This window comes from Xiphias gladius, chromosome 22 (genome assembly GCF_016859285.1).
Source record: "Xiphias gladius isolate SHS-SW01 ecotype Sanya breed wild chromosome 22, ASM1685928v1, whole genome shotgun sequence".
NCBI classification, from domain to species: Eukaryota; Metazoa; Chordata; class Actinopteri; order Istiophoriformes; family Xiphiidae; genus Xiphias; species Xiphias gladius.
In genome coordinates, this window is record NC_053421.1 from 6,061,115 (window position 1) to 6,080,752 (window position 19,638).

The window sequence follows — 19,638 nt, forward strand, 5'->3', positions numbered from 1 at the left end:
TGCTACACTACTGAAGCTGAGAGTGACAAGTGGGGAAAATGTGGTGTCATGTCATGTCATGTCATGTAGATATGGCTTAATATCAGTGAGGGAATAAACCCACCAAAAAACAACAAGATGACATTGAAATGATTTCAGTATTTCAGTCTCTTTACCCTGGCTCATCACATACAGGTTTACGTGTGCCAAATTTCACTAAATATGTCTGCACTTAAATAAATCACTGGAGGTGGTCAGACATACATTTGGCCACATTAACAACGTGTAAACGCCATCTGTCTCTATCTTCACATAAAAACAATAACAATAATGTATCAAAACAAAAGTGCTGTCAGCAGCTTGGATACGAACCAAGAAATCAGTTTTACTAATAGCCTGTAACGCGTGCACTTTCCTGTGTAAATGCTCTTGCAATTTTATATGTCGGTTTCATGTTTGAAAAGGACAACAAGCTGTTTGTCCAACAAAGTCACTGGCAATCTGCTTCTCCCTCTATAGATCAAGTGTTAATATAAAGCAGCCACATGCAGCACACACAAGGTTATGGTCTATCTAGGACACTCAATGTTTTCCTAGACAGTCAGATTTTTTCTGCAAAGCGCTCTGTTAGTTATCTAGGATGTTTGTTAGACAGTAAACCCTGGGGACAGTGCACAACACAACTAGCTTTTTTGACTTGAAAAGCTGATATACTTGCTAAAGGAAGTCTAAAACTGTGGGCCAATAGTGGGAGAAAGACTCAAAGACAAACTACAGATCTCTCAAGTTAGTCAGGTTAGTTGCGTCAAATATAAATATAGATATGCATTGTGTCCAAGAGCACAATGGAATAGGCCATTGACTTTATTGTGTGAATGACATTTTTGTAGTTGTATATGTGATGTGAACAAAAAACAAAAAGATGGTCAATGTTAAGAAGCAACACATACAGTATGTCCTGTGTGCCTGACTGTATGTGCAGACAAATATACATATTACTTCCTGTTCTGGCCTTGGAAAATACTAGGCAGGTTTTATTAGCACCTCTTTCTGTCTTTTCTGTCCTTGACAGCATGACACATCATCCTGGATGTTCATTTTTAGGCTGACAATGAACAGAGCTTTAAAACGTGACAGCGTTGCCTGAAGGATAAGGCAGAATTGATGTGTATGGTGTGTGTATATGGTGGGGACAGATGGGCGCAAACTGTATTCCTGTTGGTTTGGTTGTGTGTGCGTATGTATGTATGTATGTATGTATGTATGTATGTATGTATGTATGTGTGTGTGTGTGTGTGTGTGTGTGTGTGTGTGTGTGTGTGTGTGTGTGTGTGTGTGTGTGTGTGTGTGTGTGTGTGTGTGTGTGTGTGTGTGTGTGTGTGTGTGTGTGTGCGTGCTTGAACAATTGCTGTATGTAAGCCACTGTGTATTGTGATCAGGATCTAACCGATATAGCTCAGCATCATCTTATATCTGCTTGTAGGGCATAAAAGTAATGACCAGCAACTGGCAGATGCAGGGTAAATTGGTCTTTGGTGGACTGATAAATCAGTATCAGTCACCTGCCCCACTGACAGCTAACTTCCTTAATCGTAAATTTGTTATTTATACCCTTTATAAATGGCATGACAGCAAATATTCTCTGATGACGTTGAACTCACTGGCCCTGCACAAACAATTAAGATGTTCAGTTTTCCCTCTTCTTTCCTGTTGCCTGGATGAAATAATGTTGCCTAACATTATTTGAACGACACTGTAGTAGGTACGATGTAAGTGCACAAAACACAAAATGTCACGTTTCATATCTATCCATAAAACAGCACAAAAATAGTTAGGTTAATGCACCTTTTCTGGGCGTGTGAGATTGTGCATCGGAGTTGTAGTCAACATACCGTCACCTTCTCTAAATCAGCTTCTGAGGAGGTGGGAGACAGGGGGCTGATAGGACTGAGGGAAGGGGAGCTTCCGACACTGGAGACGTACTCGGGATCAGGAACGTACAGAACCTGCAAACACAATCCATGTCTGTATTTACACAGGCCCCGTTTTTGTGCCAACACACGGCACACCACACATGCACACACGGGGAGAGATCAAGAGAATCTCTCTCACACACATATGCATACGCAGACAGCCAAACTAAGTTTGACAAGGCAAATAACATGATTGCATGTGAATAGCTACCTAAACCGAGAGAGGGAACGTCACAGTCAATGTTTTAGAATTAGCAGTGATGGGAACGGGGTATCTGATGGTTTTCATGGAGTTAGAACACATACTGTAAATCTAGTCAATGCAACATTACTTTTCCATGCTCACATTTAAATTTATTTCCATAAAGGGCTACAATGAATGATTATTTTCATTAGAAGAATGCTCATTACGATTAACTGATCCGACCAAGTCTAAAACCCAAGGATACTTAGTTGAATATCAAAGAGGACTAAGAGAATCAGGAACCAGTGAATTTTTGGCATCATTGCTTCTACACCAATTTAAACAATTAATAAATTGTACATATTGTTGATATGACTAATCAATTATCCATCACTATAGTCTTTCTATAGTGATGGAATGTGTGCATCTGTTTGTTGCAACCAACACATTCTAGCCGTCTATTCTAGTGATAGTTTGAGTAGGGGAATTACTAGCTGTTAAAAGGAATAGTTTGCCATTTTGGGAGAATGATAGTTTGTGCGATCTGCACGCTAAAGTTAACGCATAATGTTAAAGTCCGATTTTTTTCCTCGTCTCTCTCTGCCTGCTTTACTTAGTAACCAACCTTCTAAGAGAGGGCTACTAGTCATTCATTCAATTGCAATACAAACATTGAAGACTTTCCTAATTCATAACAAATATATTCATTAAAATACGTACAATGATATAAGAAGTGGTTCCTTTACAGTGACTACATCTGTAGCGACATGGACAATTGCCTCATTTGGACCTGTACAATATCTATTAGAGGCATTAAAGCTCAAAATTTTTTAATGACGATCTTTTTTAGATTGTAAATTTTTGGACTGCACAAGAAGTTAGGAGATGAAATATCAATCTATATACATAAAAAAGTAGCCGTTTTTGTTGTGATTTAACTTCTGCCACCGTCATGGAAAGAGAAGAAAACATTCTACCGTCTGGACACGGCTCAATTCAGCATTGTTTGCCGAGAGCTGAGACGGGGGATGCCAGCGGGTTTGGCAAATGTGGCTCTTCTCCATTTGTTTGGATTTCATTTTTACGCCAGGAAATAAAGTGACAAAATGTCATTTTGGATGTCTGTCACTTTCCCTATTAAAAACAGATTTAGAATTTGGGTCTGTTGCTGAAAAAAGAAATGAGAAACATGAAGCAGAACTTGAGCCAGGGAAGCTGGCATTGTGTTTACATTAGCGGGCTAGAAATGGGGAGCTTGTGTCATCTTGTAAGAACTACAGCATCTTTGGGAGAATTTAAGGATCACACATATTATTATACCTTTTTAAAAGCAAAAAAGGTCTTTTGCAATGAATTGCAACCTAATGGGACAAGTGACACTGTAATTAGCACGTAATTAAGTGGGCATAAAGATAGTATGGACGTGGTATGTGAGTGAGCGAGTCTCAGAGAAAAGATACACACGTGCAGCCCGTGATGTTCCCTAAAAACCCTCTATTTCCAATTTCTCCAGAAAAATTCTCGCATTTAGGGAATGTTTAGTAATGGTGATATCAAGGCAAACCATTGAGAATGCTTGATGTGTCTAGGGGAACTATGCAAGATCGAGTGGTTAGTTGTTTGCTGTAGATATGAAGTTGCTGTAGGACAGTGATGAAGTGATGAAGCTGAATCTAGACGTGCACGGCGGTTCACACCTGGCCAGGCACCACTGCTCTGGAGAACAGCTTGTTCAGCTGAACCAGCTCGTTGGGTGTAGTGTCGAACTTGAGCGCAATGCTGTTCAACGTGTCCCGCGATTCCACCTAGACCACAAAACAAGAGAGAGGACACAATATCACACTCCTGCTTCTGTTCAGGGAACTTCCTCAGAGCTGTAAAGGGAACACTTGAAAATGTGACATAGAGGATGAAAGGCGGAGAGAGAAAATCTGATGAACAGAGCTGTGCAGTTATCACTTGAAAGGTTTTAATGTGGCTTGTTTTTGGGATGTTAGATTTTGGGATGTCATGTAAATTTGTCAGCTGTTGACCAGGAACAGATGGGATTCAATGTTGCTGGCAGAAATATGAACTGACATGAATGTCCGCAGCAGTCTTGTGTTATCTTGAGAACCACTCATGTAGCAACATGTACCTTTTTTCATTTTAAAACAAGAAAGATTCTCATGTATATAAAGGTCTAGGGCCATAACTATTAATCTAAATGATTATTTTTGTTATTTATTTATCCCTCAATTATTTTTTCAATTATATGATTAATCATTTACTTACACTGATCATTTGCTAAATCCCTCCCTACCTCCCCCTAGCAGCGATTGTCCTATCTTAGCTTAGCAACTGCAACTAGGCACAGCAGGTCTGTCAAGCTTTGGATTTCTCTACATACTGTGATGTACAGTTTTAAAAGTGATGCTTGACATTTAAAGTATGGAGGGTTGTGTCCTTTTATAGCCTTTCCAAAACCATAAACACAAGTGGAAAAGTGTCAGGAATAGAGAAAACAGTGTGTTTGTATACACTAAAATAAGCAGCAATTGTTAGTATGTCTGGCTAACTAGCTTACTACGTACAGTTGTAACCAAACGTTACTTCCAAGGCAAGAAGCCGGCGCATCCAGTGTGCAGAAGCTGAGCCTGGATACTATTATATTAGAGTGTGGGCTAACCTTAGCCGCTTGGTCCAGCTCTTTAATTTCCTTAGTCTTCATCTTAAAAGCCTTTCCTCCTGTAACTTTAATAGCGCAAACAGAGTTATATTAGAATGGAACAATGGTCCGAGCTTACATTTTTCCTTATCATATTTACAGTACTAGTACAAACTAACAATACCCTGCAGTACAAGAAAAATGCTAAACTAGGTTTAGCCTCAGTCTTTTAGCATATCATCATGTATCTAGCCATCAAGTTAATATTTAAGACCTTTTTACACGTTTTTTCAAGTCCAGTAGAAACATTAAAATGTCAAGCGTCTCAACCAGCTCATGGAGCTACCACTAGCTTAATTAGCTAGCTAGCTACAGCTGGTAAAATATGCCAGCAACAGCTGTCGTTTCAGAAAGCAAAACCAACAGTACCGGGCTACAAATGAGCTGATATTGCGTACCTATGTCTGAAATCAAGGACAAATTGTTTAAAAAAAATAACAAAAAAATTTGAGCGGTAAATTTGCCACCAGTAACTAAGGGGGTGGGGCTTATTAAACTATTTTTTTTTGACCAGCAGCTCTAAATTCAAAGATATTCAGAAAACCAACAATACTCACATTTGAGCATCTGAATCTAATAAGTTTTTGTCATTTTTTTCTTCAATCAATACCTTAAGCAACTGATTGTGAAAATTGTAGTTGATTAATTTTTGTTGGTCAATTAACTGATTAACGGACTAATCTATTCAGCATTAACTGGGTCATTTAATTCACTTGATAAAGCACATCATCCTGGACCATATTAAATGTATAAACAAGCAGAAGAAAAGGTAGTATCATGTCAGATGAATTTTCATGCATTTTCCTCGTGTTGTGGCAACACCCTGCGCTCAGCTGCAGCACCCTGCAGGGTGACACAGGTGCTTGTGTTTGTCTCCACCAGTTACAATCTATACAACAGAGATGTGCTCCATGTGTCTAAACTAGTTAAGCATCTAACATGCCCAGTGGGAGTTTGTACCATCCAAATAAGGATAACGACCATGTCAGAAAGTGCCTGCATATGTGAGAAACGTAAATTTGGAAAGGAAAGAGAGAAAAAAAAAAAAAAGAGCTCAAGGGAGAGAACCCCTGAGAACCAGATAGGCAGGGCTGACTCTGAGCTGTGTATAATTAGGACAGGATAACGGCACTGTGTGTGTTAGTGCAGCAATCATGGGACTACCTCTGTGTGTGTGTGTGTGTGTGTGTATAAACAGTCCAAAATCACCAAGGAATGACAGATTTTCCAAATTTCTAACGTGACAGTTTCCAGCAGGTTATTCTTGCACTAACAGACACAGAGACTCACACAGCACAGTCACAGACAGGTAGTTGAATAAGAGGAACCAAGACAGACAAGCTGGAACATTAGTAACTCAGAATTAGTGTGTGTGAGGCAGTCACACGTGAAATGATCAGGATCATGTCCGAGGCTGCAGAACAAACAGAAATTCAGAAGCTGTTAGCAACCAGTAAATATGGTTGCTAACAGGAAATATCACTAACTGTGAGGTGCACAAACTCATGCTCCAAAAACAGCTGGCATTCGTCATGAAGTGAAAAATTAGCATATTTCACTGTTACATGGGTGTCAGGTAGCATTTCGTAAGAAAAAATCCCCTAGTAAAATCAAAACAGAGAGATAAAGTGTGGATGGGCTGGGAGGAATTTATATTTCAAATATTTGAAATATACAAAGTGTACTTGATTTTGCAAGTATAACAGAGCCATATCGGGTAATCCCCAGAATATGTGGTTTAGAGAGGTGAAAAAAAATCGAGCACTCATTATTAGCATTCAAAGTGTGTCATTAAGCCTGTTAGCTTGAGGATGAATTAGAGCAGGGCTTGGAGACAATGGCCAGGGCTGAGCACATGAGGAATGCAGCTGTTTGTATGTTCTATGGTAATATGTTGCCAGGTTAGGAATTAGATACGGCTGAGAATGTTAGGTGACATCTGCCTATTAAACACTCTTTATCACGTGCAGTTCCTCAGTAACACAGATTTAAAAAGTCAGTGTTATTTTAAATAAAACGTAGTATGTTTCCTGTCAGTAAAATGCAAACGTCATTGTAGACAGGGATCCCCACCCCCTACCCCCCCAGGACCACCCCTGAAAGGTCTTGTGATGCTGGTCACTTGCTTGTAGCATCCTCCTCTACTGCTTAGCAATTTAGAAAGTGGGAGAAGGAATATGTTTAAGGTCCAATATAAAAGTGGTTCTGGTTTTGAAATTGAACAATTTTTGTAATGTGAGTTTTGAAATAAAGAAATCTCAGCGTCATGGTTGCCGATCAACAGCCTTGTCATCTCGGGTTATTTCTTACTCATTTCTCCCCTTTAATGATTTGGGTTGGTCTATTAAGACTAGACTTCAACGGGTTGGACAGAGCTGGGTTAGGAGGTTGCTAAGTGCTAACCCAGGCCCAGATTGTGGGTTATCATGGGTTGAATGCCCTACCCTCTTGGGGAACAAACTAATCAGAGCTGAGGTCAGACATGCTGCTGGCATACAGTCTCCCTGAATCAGCAATGTTTGCAACTTTTTTGGCCAACATTGAACAACGCAGAGCAGGAATGCATTTTGCAGTATGGATTGGATGGGGAGGCTGTGCTGGGCTGAACTGAGGTAGATAAGATACAGTAATTTCATGGTGAGCACATCTACATTGCAGAAAAGGACAGGATGGGTGGAACATGGCTTTTCTGGGATATTCTTGGTTTGTAACTGGTTTTAAATGGATGTCACTGGATTAAAGTGAAGTAAGGACCAAAGATGAATAATTAGATTTCATTTTCTCCTCAGAACCACTGATAATTATACCACAGTATGAATATTAAAAAAAAGAAGAAGTCATTATTCATAAGCGTTATTGTCGTAAGTGACAACCAAAAAATGACAATGTTCTGTAAATCCAGACATCTATTTTTACTTGTTCTCCTTGAAGGCTCAAAGTGGACAATAACAGCAGTTTGTTGAGCTGATTCAATTGTCTGGCTTGATTAAATGTTAATTTGATCATTTTCTAGAAGCAAATCAAATTAGAAAGCATCCTTCATATTTCAAAATGCTATTTAATACCTTAATATTTTCACTGCTTGTTCATCGGGCCAGATTTTATTCAATGATTTGATCAAAGTTGAGATCAAGTTACACGGAGGTTGCACAGCAACCAAAGCCAACTGTATAGTACAGTGTTTAGAATGGACTGAGAAACAAAAAAGTATGTTTCCAATATTTGTACTGTACAGACCTGATATATCACTCATTATAAAAAAAAAAAAAAAAAAACATATATATGGGTTAGTTTGTATAGTACATGCTAGTTTGCAGTATGCTATCCTATTCTCTTAATTATATTATGTGCAGTGGTTTCATACGAGCTTACCAAAGCTCGTGACACACCAGCGTTACCATCAACAACGTAATCCTCACAGTTCTGTTCCTATAACTATACTTACTGCATTTACATGCATGTAAGTATCCCAGTTATGATCAGGTTGTTCCAGTATCCAAGTTTTGTATTGTGTGTGTAAACATCATATCCTGGTTTCAGAAATCTGTACTCCAAGTCCAGAAAGTCCAGCACTGGCAAAGCAGAGCATAAACTGCATTTTTGCTCTAGTATTCCATTATAATCCATATTCCATTAATTCCATTAAACAGAGAAGCTAAATCCAGCAAAGCAACTGGATTCATTCTCGAATGCTAAGGTAACTCGGTGGCTGAGTTGATATAGAAATTGACACAGAGTAACTGAGATGTTGAGGATTCAAAGATATGCCTGTACTTATGCAGATGATCAAAAGCCTGGATACGGTTGAGTTTCAACGAGCTAAATAACCAGGTTTCTCTATGCTGGATGTAAACATCACATCCCAAAGTCGATCAAAACTGGGATCGAATCGCATGTCAACACGCTCAGTGATGTCTTATTTGTTTGGAATTTAGCTAGTCAAATCAAGAAAATGTACTCCAAACTCAGGGCACTATGGTGAACAAACAGAATACACCTTGTTGTCTTCCACTGCAGTGACTAAAAGAAACCAGTGAAGCATAACCACAAAGAAGACAAAGAGGATATGCTGACAGGTTTGCCTCCCATCTAACTAACTGTCATTAAAAACTGCTCTTGGACATTTTATGACAGTATCAAGGAACTACATGATTTGTCATCTCATCAGCTTTGTAAAGGGAATCCCAGTGTTCATTCAGACAACAACAGCATGACAGCTAGATAAATATCCTGTCTCAGAGATCAGACCTACAGTGGCAATGTCTCTGTGACACAAATCACATATTTACAACATGGCCATAAAAAGCAGGATAACATCATCATATTATACCCTAGACATTCAAAACTATTACTGAGATGTGTCAAAACATAAGTATTTAAAGCACCCTGTTCAGGATTTGTGTGATATCCTTGGTACAAGGTTAGCATTTTATGAAAACTCTTATTTGAAAAGGACAAAATGAGTTTTTCTGTTTATTTTAGTTGAGAAGATAAAGAGTTAATAATCAGTAGGTCTCCTACAGTGTCTGAGCCTTTCATCCAGACGGCTTCAGCAGAGAGCATTGATTCTCCCTAGGTGCTATTTGCTACCATCTCATCCATCACCAATTTATTTTTAGCTTTATAACTCCTCTGTTATTCAGCAAAAAGCCAACCTATAGGACATTCATGTCTACGGGACATTTATAGCTGCTAAAACGCTTGTTTTGTTTTTTTCTTACATTCTCTAATACAAGGTCACATATTTGGCTTATAATGTAGAAACCTATGCTTTTTGTTCTACAAATAGATATTTAAAAACTTAACTTAATCTATGACAACTGTTGGCTCCTGTATCAAATAGCTGCTCTGGTAGTTCTTTTATCAGGAGATCAGCAAGTCAATATGGGTAAAAATATTTTGTGTTCAATTAAGTAAACATTGGCAAAGCCAGGTTGTGGTACCACATGTGGTATAATAACATTATGATTCAAGTTTGCCTTTTAAGCTCAATTAATCATTTCTTCTAAATAAGCCAGAAATATTAGCAACACAACAAGCTTCATACGTCACAGTAGCATCAAGGCACCATTAAAATGACATGTACTTCTGTCTCCACCAAACCTCAGATGCAGCCATTGATCGTACTGTAAGAGAAGCTCTCTCTAACTCGATTAAGTGGCAGAGGAAAGGGGACATGCAAATGTGACCTACTGATAAAGACCTGTTATTGACACATTGACAGCAGACGCGGGAGGAGGAGAAAGAGAAAGAGTAGTCACAATCAGGATCATAGCCACTAATGACAGGTGGACCCTATCTTCTTATCCCCTGGATCAATAATACCCATTATTCATCCAGAACTGGGGATGAATAATTAAGCTTCTTCCTGTTAGGGTGACATCGCCTCCTTTCAAGGAGACGGGTAGAGGAAGGCCTTGGCAGCCATCTTGAGAATGACTGACATCTAGCTAATGGTCACCTTGTTGAACAGGAGATGATGTTACGGATTCAAGAAGGGCAGTTGGCTGGATGGCTAAAAACTAATAGCTCCATTAAAGAGTCCGCTGACATCTTGGTAAGAACATTAAGTAAGGAACACAAGAGCCAATCTATGACTGCTAATTCAAAAGGTAGACCAAGGAAGTAAGACACAATGTCAGAGTTATGGCTTCTTAGTTGGATTATTAATCTGATATTTGTTAAAAGGTAACCATTCACAGGTCATTGGCTGACCCATATTTATATGTAGAGCCTGTTTTTCCACTAAGGCAACCTCAGATTCTCATTGGCAAATATGAAAACGAGTGGAACAAGTTGAACAACTGGAAAAGAGTAACAAAACCCATAATTAACACAATGATTCGACTGTCTTGTCATCAAGCTGGAAATAAAACTCCAGTGTAGGGTTTAATCACCCATAATACCATATCAGAGCAGCTATCACTCCTCATTTTATAATGAAGGATGAAGCCCAGCTTTAGCATGACAGTTGCCATGGTGACTTTGTCGTTACTACCCTAATGGCATGTGTATTGTGTGCAACTACATCCTTGCTGATCATTTGCAGACCTAAATTTAGACTCACTGTCAGTGGCTGGGGAGAATGTCATATTATTCTGTCCTTTTCAGAGCAAGTTTGCTGTCTCACTTTCAAGCTCTTGCGGATTCCTCCTTGGGTCAGGTTCTGACCTCCTGCTTCAGGCCTCGATGGCCCTTCCACTGATTTGCCAACACAAACATGGGGACCTAATGACACGCAAGGAGCAGCAAAGCAAAGAGAGATTAATTCTGACTTAGAAATGCCAAAGCTAAGGCAGTGTTTGAGCCAGGACTGTCTGGGAGGGGGTCAAAAGCGTCCATTGTATAGTTTTCCACTTATGTGGTAACAATGACAAACTGTTGTCATGCCTGATAATAAAGATGAAGACCTCATCTAAATTGGGCCAGTTGAGAGCTCTCAGTCCTCCCTTTTACCTGCTGAGCTAATGTTAGCTAACGTTAAAGTTTCATAGATTGACAGGGCGAGCTCATGCTCACCTTTGAATGTCCACTGATTCTAATTAAAGTGATTAAAATTAATTAACATGATCTACTTAACGTATAAGTGAAGGATTTTGACTTTTGTTTAATATCAGCTAAAATCAGAAATCGACTGCTATCTTGCTACCACGAACAGGGCTGGAAAATGATGCATATGCATAGGCAGCTAACACAATATTGTTTATTGAGCAACAGGCTCATCACTCTGCTGGTCTTTCTGAACACCAAAAGAATGCATTCCTTGCTAACTCTTTAAATATCAAAACAATACAGACTGGTATTTCAATCCCTAAGAAACATCTTTGGCAAAGCATAGAGACTGACTCTGGCTTGAGATGCATTTTTATCAGATAACAGCCAAGTAGTTTTGTAGTTTGACTATCAAAATAAATACAGCAAAATCTAATGCTTTTTATCTCCCTAGCTACATGTTGGAAATCCAGGGTCCATCGTATAGGCGAATCATGTGAAAGAGCATTTAAAATAAGAATGTTTTGAATAAAAAGGTAACAGTGAGCTGCTGACATCTAAGCCAGACCATCCATCCATAAGTTTCCATCTTCTGCACATGCATTCCCCTTTTATTCCCTCCCATCACTTTTAACATTCCCATCCACACACCTTCAATCCCATCATTTTTCCATCATCCAGAGCTGTGAAAGAGATGAAACAGTGGGATCCCCTCTCCTATCCAGCGATGAATAATGCAATCAGAATGGCTGATTGTCAGGAGGTTGCAGAGTAAAGATTGACGCCAATGTGTGTGTTTCTCTGTGTGTACACGCACACACACTTGGTGCTTGGTGTATGACTCATCTAACGTCCTCAAGTCCTGTAATGCCCACAGTGCTTCCTCTTAGCCCAGCAGAGATCCATTTAACCAGCACACTTGTGATAATGACTGACCAGGGCTCTGTCACTATCAACATTTACCTTCTTCACATCTGTTGGAATCATGATTCATCTGGATCATGTTGTAGATCATGTACAGTAGAGTGCAGCATTTATAAAACACGTTACACCTAAGACTGACTGTGTGTAGACATGTTGCACCAAAGTGTGTTTTTGTACCAAAGTATCAAAAACTGCCAAGTCCAAACAATGGCATTGATCGCTTGCTCAGATCTGTAGTCTTGTTTACTTATTCTTCAATAAAATATGTAAAGCTTTAAATTATACTTTTTATTAATGAAGTTACTGTATGGTTGCTTTTGTTTAGACAACACTTTACATTTGAGAGATTTATCTTCTCATCTTTTTGCTAAATAAAAAAAGGGGACTTTTGAAGAAAAACGTGTTCCTCAAGGTATCAAATCAAGACTACAACAGTACAGTCATGCTCGCTGCTCTGAGTTGGCTGAATTTCGAGCAAAATGCTAGCATGCAATCATACTCACAGTGACAATGATAACATGCAGATGTTCAGTAGGTGTGTTTACATTGTTCACCAACTTTTGCTAATTAGCACTAAAAACAGCCATTTCATTAAAAAACAAACAAAAAAACCCCACATTTCCACCTCACAGTGGTGCTAAAGGAATTATTGGGGATCACAAAAGTCATTAGGGTTTATCCTCTGGGAACCCTGAATGTCTGTACAAGAATTTGTGTAAATCATCCAGTAGATGTTAAGATGTTTTACAGGATAATTGACAACTTTGAGCTACTGGTGGCGCTACAGGAAAAGTCAAAGGGTCACCATAGTCCTTAGAATTCATTCTCTGGGCACCATGAATGTCTACACAAAATCTAATTGTAACCCATCTGATAATTTTTGAGATATTTATTTAAGATATAGTCTGGTGGATACACACACACACACACACACACACACACACACACACACACACACACACACACACACAAAATGCAAATGCCTGCTATGAGCACCGTTTCACTACAACCCATCAGAACACACAGTTTATAATGCTATCTGACTGATCGTGTTGTTGGCAAGAATGGTAACATCATGAATGCTGACAATTTCATTCTCTTTCTTCCCCAGTCTACAAACTGGAATTCATACAGCGCTTCCCCTCAAAACTGCTCTCTAGTGTCACTATACAAAATGTAATGAGAGCTTTACTGTGCCAGTTCGGCGGAGAGCACTGCATTAAACCGAAAGAGAGTGTGGGTAGGGAGGTTCAGGCAAACAATTGACTAGATATGACTCCATATTATAGAATAATTCCAGTTAATCACAACGTAGATTTTATCTTTGTAGTTCTGCCCATGGTTTCTATTGGTTATGATGACAGTGAACTCATCAAGTTAATTTGTTAAGATCCTATAATGTGCCAGTATCACAAAACAAAAGTCCAAAATGATAAGAAACACGATAAAGCAGTATTTTTGGGGGGAATATTTGCATTTATTTGATAGCAAGCATTAGGCGATGGGAAAAGAATTGGGGATGTTGCAAATACATGGTCTTCATCTTAAAACCGCAGGGCTAATAGGATGCCCTGTTCAGACAGGTTTTAAACAAACACCTAAGGTCAGCTAAATGTACAGTATTTGAAAGAAAAAATTAAGGAGAGCAGTAAAATTATTACTAAAACTGTTCTTTGTTAACTTCCATTACAGTTGTCAGACCAACTTCCTGGTTCAGATCACTGCAATTAAAATAGTGTGCAGTTAACTGTATAGCAAGGGATTATTATTATTTTGAATTGACAAACGTCTCTGGTGGTAGGTCAACAGCTGTAAATGATTAAAGTTAATTCCGTGAAATACGGTGATAGTAGGCCAAAATTAAACCTGGACTGTTGTGGGTTTGTGTGCTCTCTGCAAGCTGCTGTCTGTACTGAACCAAAGACTGTTTTTCATATAAGAGAAGCAGTGCTATGTAACAACTAACCATTTAGATAAAAATAATTATCTGATCAGATTTTGTTATCGGCAGATCCTCAATATTAAAGGACTAGGATCACGACTGGGGCCAAAAAACATGAATAAGGAGATCTCTAATTTCACCCCAGAATCATCTGCTTAAACTTTAACTTGCTTACAACCTGTCTTATCATCTGACTGTTGACTGATTTCTTATTAGCCATACCACCATGTTCCAAGATCAATTACACTTGGAGAGTGTAATACTATCACAAGCAATAGATAGTAACGCCAATGCTACAAAAGTAAGACCAGAGTCATAAATGGAGCCATTTTCTAGTCAGGACATCCTATGGGTCCTTGTAGTTCAGGCAAAAACCAAAATAGCAGCCCAACTAGAGCATCTATGTCCACGGTGTGATAACACTGTTATGTCACCCAGACAAAAATATGTGTGGCCTTCACTTTCTTTCACTTCATTTTGTTTGACTTTGACTGGACGCCCTTTCAGGCAGTCTGTAGGAAGAGAGAGAGCGACCCCCCCCCCCCAAATGGCTCACCTCTGCACTGCTCTTTGCCTCTCTCCAGCTGCATCTTTCTGTCTCATCATCTATCTCTGTTGTTCCCAGAGACTTCAAACACTTTTTAATTGGATGCAGGTCAGCCAATAGCTGGACTTGGCTGAATGGAATGGTGTTATCAGTGTCTAGGCAGACGGGTTGCAGCTGCTCAGGTTATTTCTCAATGCAAAAAAAAGGGACAGAGAAAGAAGCCTGTGTGTGCTATGGAGGGGGGGGGGTTATTGATAAGGCCGCATAAGAGGAAACCCTCCTTTTTCCTGCGGATGCCAGACGATAAGTTTATAATCTATCTGCTGGAGAGCGAATTAAGGAAACATCGCTGGCCATTCCCCCAGTGCGGGAGATGAGTTTAAGATAAAGCTGCTTCTCAAATCACTGGGAAACTGTCAGCCATGTGTCTCTTAGTGTAGGGGGAGCTTGGTTATTCCGCCTTAAATATTCTCACGGCCCTTAGTCTCCTCAGGACATGCTGTTGCAACATGTCAGGCTACAGGACACAATCACTGGCACTGCTCAATCCATCCATCACACTATCAGCAATCTGGTGGGGGGTAATGAGGGGAAAAGACAGAGAGAGAGAGTGATGGCTGACAAGAACAAGATTGGTATGCTGTGTGATTGAGAAATTAATCTTTTTTCCACTATACAAAAATTTCTTCCTATTTTTCTTTAACAATAGCATTTCTATCCATCTTGCTGACTCTTTGGGGTCCCTCTGCTCATATCAGGGCCATGACACAGTGCTTTGGTTCTGACAAATGTCCTGTTGTAACCGTTTAGGTCGTTCAAGCCGCAGCAAAGTAAACAAGGGCCTTGTCAATCAGCAGGTCTAGGATAATTGACAGGTTGGGAAGGCAGTAGACATGTAGGTGGTGTTGGTGTTGCTGAGGTGTTGGAGATGGGGGGAAGGGAGCCAATCAAAGTGAAACCTACAGTAGCTCCTGGAGCCGGAGACAACGGCCAGAGAGACCAGATGGCAGAGTAATTGTCAAAAAGGGGAAATGAAAAGAGCGGAGTTTGCGGGGGAGAGACTGGAATGTGACTGAGAGACCATAGACCATTCCTTCCCTCCCTCCCTTCCTTCCTTTCCTCTCTCCTTCCTCTCTTCATCTCCTCTCTCCTTCCTCTCTTCATCTCCTCTCTCCTCGGTAGACAGGCAGACAGTCGGAGCTGAGCCACAGCAATCCCACTCCTCACTGTTGCCACGGAGAGAGGGGCGAGGAAAGGCAGTCTGATTGCAGCTGGATTTGAGGGTCATTTGAAGAACACAACCAGGCAAAGCAGAGACGGGATCCATTTTCAGTTCACGCCAGGGAACCAGAGTCCTCTCCCTCTCTCTCTCTCTCTCTCTCAACCCCCTCCCCTTCTCCTATACAACAGCTAAATCAATAGAAATGACAACGCAGTTGGAAGGTCATTCGCGAGCACAGCAAGCGCTGTGGTGGAATGCTCGCTGATACGTGGCACGAAGAACGACTGGAAAAACAAATATACATCCTGCCAGCGTTCCTGCCTGTTTGTCCTCTTCTGGTCCAGCTGGAGGAAATGTACGGAGCTGCTACAATTTCTGTCTCCTTCCTATACATCAACATGCAAAATGGAGCTGAGTGTTGTGCTGCTGGGCAGTGAGTCTATAACAGAGGATGCATTGTTTCCATAAGCTTTCTCTAAGCTACCCTTGCACGTCTGTGTACACACACACACACACACACACACAGTGTCTTATTTATGTAAACAATTTGAGAACGGGGTACACGTGTTACACTGGCAAAATCCACAAAATGCTTCTTCTCTCACTAATGAGCTACCAAGCATGGTCAGACACGACGTTTTCACAACACACAAATACAACTGCCACAGACAGAATATTACTGGAGGTAGTCAGAGCTACAAAAACCACCAGCAGCAAACACATACACAGGAGCAGCTGCAGCAGCAGCAGCATGGGAGTAGAAAAGCATCAAAAACATGTAACAACATTAACACAGAAACAGCAGAGTTGCTTGTGCGTTACTCACAGAATATTCGATGGTCCCTTTCGGTCTCTGGAACGACATGCGCCTCCCATCCTTCTTCTCTGGGGTCTTCTTCTGGCCGGTATCTGAAAGCAAGCGAGGCAAGGTACGCATTACATTCATGTTCCTCTCAACCCAGCTTGTCACAAGCTGCCGTTTCCCAGCCCCGTGGGTAGAAAGCTCATTCGTCAATAGTGAGCGAGCCAGCCAGCCAGCCAGCGATGTGAGCTGTGAGCGCTGGACCACTTTCTCTCCCTCTCTCCCCTTCTCGCTCTGCTCCTACTCTCCTGCTCTTGCTCTCTCTCTATCACACTGTCCTCCCCTCGCTCGCTCTCTCCCTTCTTCCTTCTAGCCCACCATACAGTGCAATGACAGCCGTTGAAAGCAGTTCACCTTCACTTCCTCCCCCTGTTGCCTCTCACGGCTGACAGAGACAAGGCTGACCTCCATCAGGGCACCGTCACTCTGGATGCAAGCCAGAGAGGAGAAGAGGAAGATGGATTCAGTTGGAAAGCAGGTTGTGCTAAAGCTGAAGATGGAGAAAAGGGAAAGTGGGGGCTGAACGTGAGGGTGGATGAAGGAAAAGGGAGGGTTCAGTGCAATATGTTGGTTGGGTAATGAGGAGATGTTGCATGAGGAAGTGACAGCTGAAGAAGAGAATGGGGGTGCAAACTTGCAGTTATCTTAGGAGCTCAAGTTGTTTTAGGATACTTTCAAGGGGTTAAAAAGCTTTTTCTTACTTTTTTAAAAGGAACTGGAAGGGTTGGAAGGTACAGGAAGGTAAAGGAAGGGGCAAAAGGCAAAGGTCATGATCCAGGATAGATGGTTGGGTGAATTAAGAAAGAAGATGGAAAATAAGAGGAGGTCACAGTTGGCAACTGGAAATTTAAGTCTAAGAATAAAAGGAATATGAAGTGGTAGAGATGAATGCATTTGGGGGTACAGAGGAGAAAGAAATGAGTGTATGGTGACAGAAGAAGACAGCACATGGAGAAGATAGGGGGCTGGGTGATAGTGGGAGAAGGCATGGAGATGAAGGCAAGAGGGTGGATGGACTATGGAAGCAAGTAGATGAAAGACAGAAGCAAAAGATGGGATAGAAGATGAAAGAAACTGGAAGGAGACTCTTGGGAAAAGAAGATCTAGAAAAGGGGCTGACTTTGGTCTTCGACTTAGGGCTGAGAACAGGGAGCGTGGGCAAATTAATTTGAAAAATGCATAAGCCTTTGTTGATTGGAGGTGTAGGGTGTCAAGAAAGCAGTTGATTGGAGGAGGTCATTCTGAGTTTAGGATAGATCTAAGATTTTTGTAGGACAAGTTTTGACCCAGTACTGTCAGACATCTCCCTTACACATCCTTCTTTTGTAGGTGTTGTACACGACTAATGAGTCCCTTTATTTGTGCCTTTCTCATCAGGCATCTCAGATATCTCAAAACATGAGTCATACACCAGTGCTGCTATTCCTGGGGCTCAGGGCTGCCTGGCAGAAAGTGAGAGGGGAGGGGAAATCAGAGCTGCTTCAGGTGTAAATATCAGTCTTGTTAAGATGATACTGTGGGTTATGGTCATAAAATGTAGGCATGGGCTGATAAATATATGGACATATCACTGGTACTGTAATATCACTCTAGATATTGTCTTTAATTCTGCTCACCGTAGTAGCATAAACTAGCTATAATATTGTTTTTCCTACTGGTTTTAAAGGCTACATTTCAGTGACTTTAATTTCTTGGGAAATATTCAACTGGTGGTTCCCGATTTTTTTGGCCCTTCATGACCCTTAAAAAAAGCAGGTACTTCTTGCAAATTTCTATAAGCTATGAGGAGTTTAACCAAAGACTGATTTCTCCTTCCCTTTTCACACTGTTCATTTGATTCATGATTTTAGAGGCCCCAGGAGGTGAAACTGCCTGGCATTTCACAATAAAAGCAAAGAACAAAGATCAGAAAAGCCCTAAAAATACAGAGCATAACTTTCTGTGGAAATTTGTTCTGATCAAATTAATGATTCTTTCAGGTGTAGGTATATTGTAACCAAAGTTCTTCTCTCGTGGTTGAACAGCGTCTGAACTCTCCCTCCAATATGGACAGGACCAAGTGTCATCTCCAGCATATTTGGACTTCATTCAATATCAAGGCACTCTTCTGGAAATACTATGATATTTGATTTTGTCAACTCTGCTCAGCTAGACTACTGTATAAAATAGCCTGTAGCTGTGTTGCGTTGAGCAAAAACACTAACTGTGGGAGCACACCAAATCAATTATTCAGTACCCAAATGAATAGATAGATTATTACTTTAAGTGGGAGAATAAAAATTGGAGCTGTGGATTGTGGATGAACCAAGTTCCTATTTAGAGGCAACATGTCATCAGTTTGATTCAATGCTTCCCTGTTATGAAATATCATCCACTGTGCCTCTGCTTAATTGCAGGTCATGCCCGGGCAGCAGACTGCGTGTAACCTGACTCGATAATTAAACAACAGAGTTGACGATCTACTTTGTGAGAAAGACAATTAAGATGTGTGCCATGTTTTGCTTTTGGCGTAACTTGACGTGCTCACACAGCTGCAAACACTAAACTGGTGCAAGCTGAGCACCATGAGGGTTAACACAAAATCACTCTAAAATGCCTCAGATTTCCAAATTATACAGAATGAGGGGAATGAGGTGTGGGAAAGAAAGACAGTCCGATAGGAAGAGGAAAACAGACAGAAAAAAAGTAAAAGGGAATAAAAGATATGCATTAGCAGCTGCAAGGGTGTTCGCACATGGTGAGCCAGTGATTGGTCTAAAATTAAACCTCACCATGGATGGTGGCACAAGAAATGGGCATTTTATTC

General features: G+C 40.6%; 1 protein-coding gene across 5 annotated transcripts in view; it reads right to left on the reverse strand.

The window, feature by feature from the left end:
• Nucleotides 1-19,638, reverse strand: part of oxr1a (oxidation resistance 1a) — a 153,870-nt gene that overhangs the window by 30,345 nt on the left and 103,887 nt on the right. For 4 of the 5 annotated variants that reach the window (XM_040117153.1, XM_040117155.1, XM_040117156.1 and 1 more), the window contains 3 exons: nucleotides 16,797-16,879; nucleotides 3,834-3,941; nucleotides 1,872-1,985 (listed from right to left, as the gene is read on the reverse strand). In XM_040117153.1, the coding sequence (XP_039973087.1) occupies nucleotides 1,872-1,985; nucleotides 3,834-3,941; nucleotides 16,797-16,879 (305 nt within the window). The remainder of the gene's footprint in view (nucleotides 1-1,871; nucleotides 1,986-3,833; nucleotides 3,942-16,796; nucleotides 16,880-19,638) is intronic. The other variant, XM_040117154.1, reaches the window with a different exon arrangement.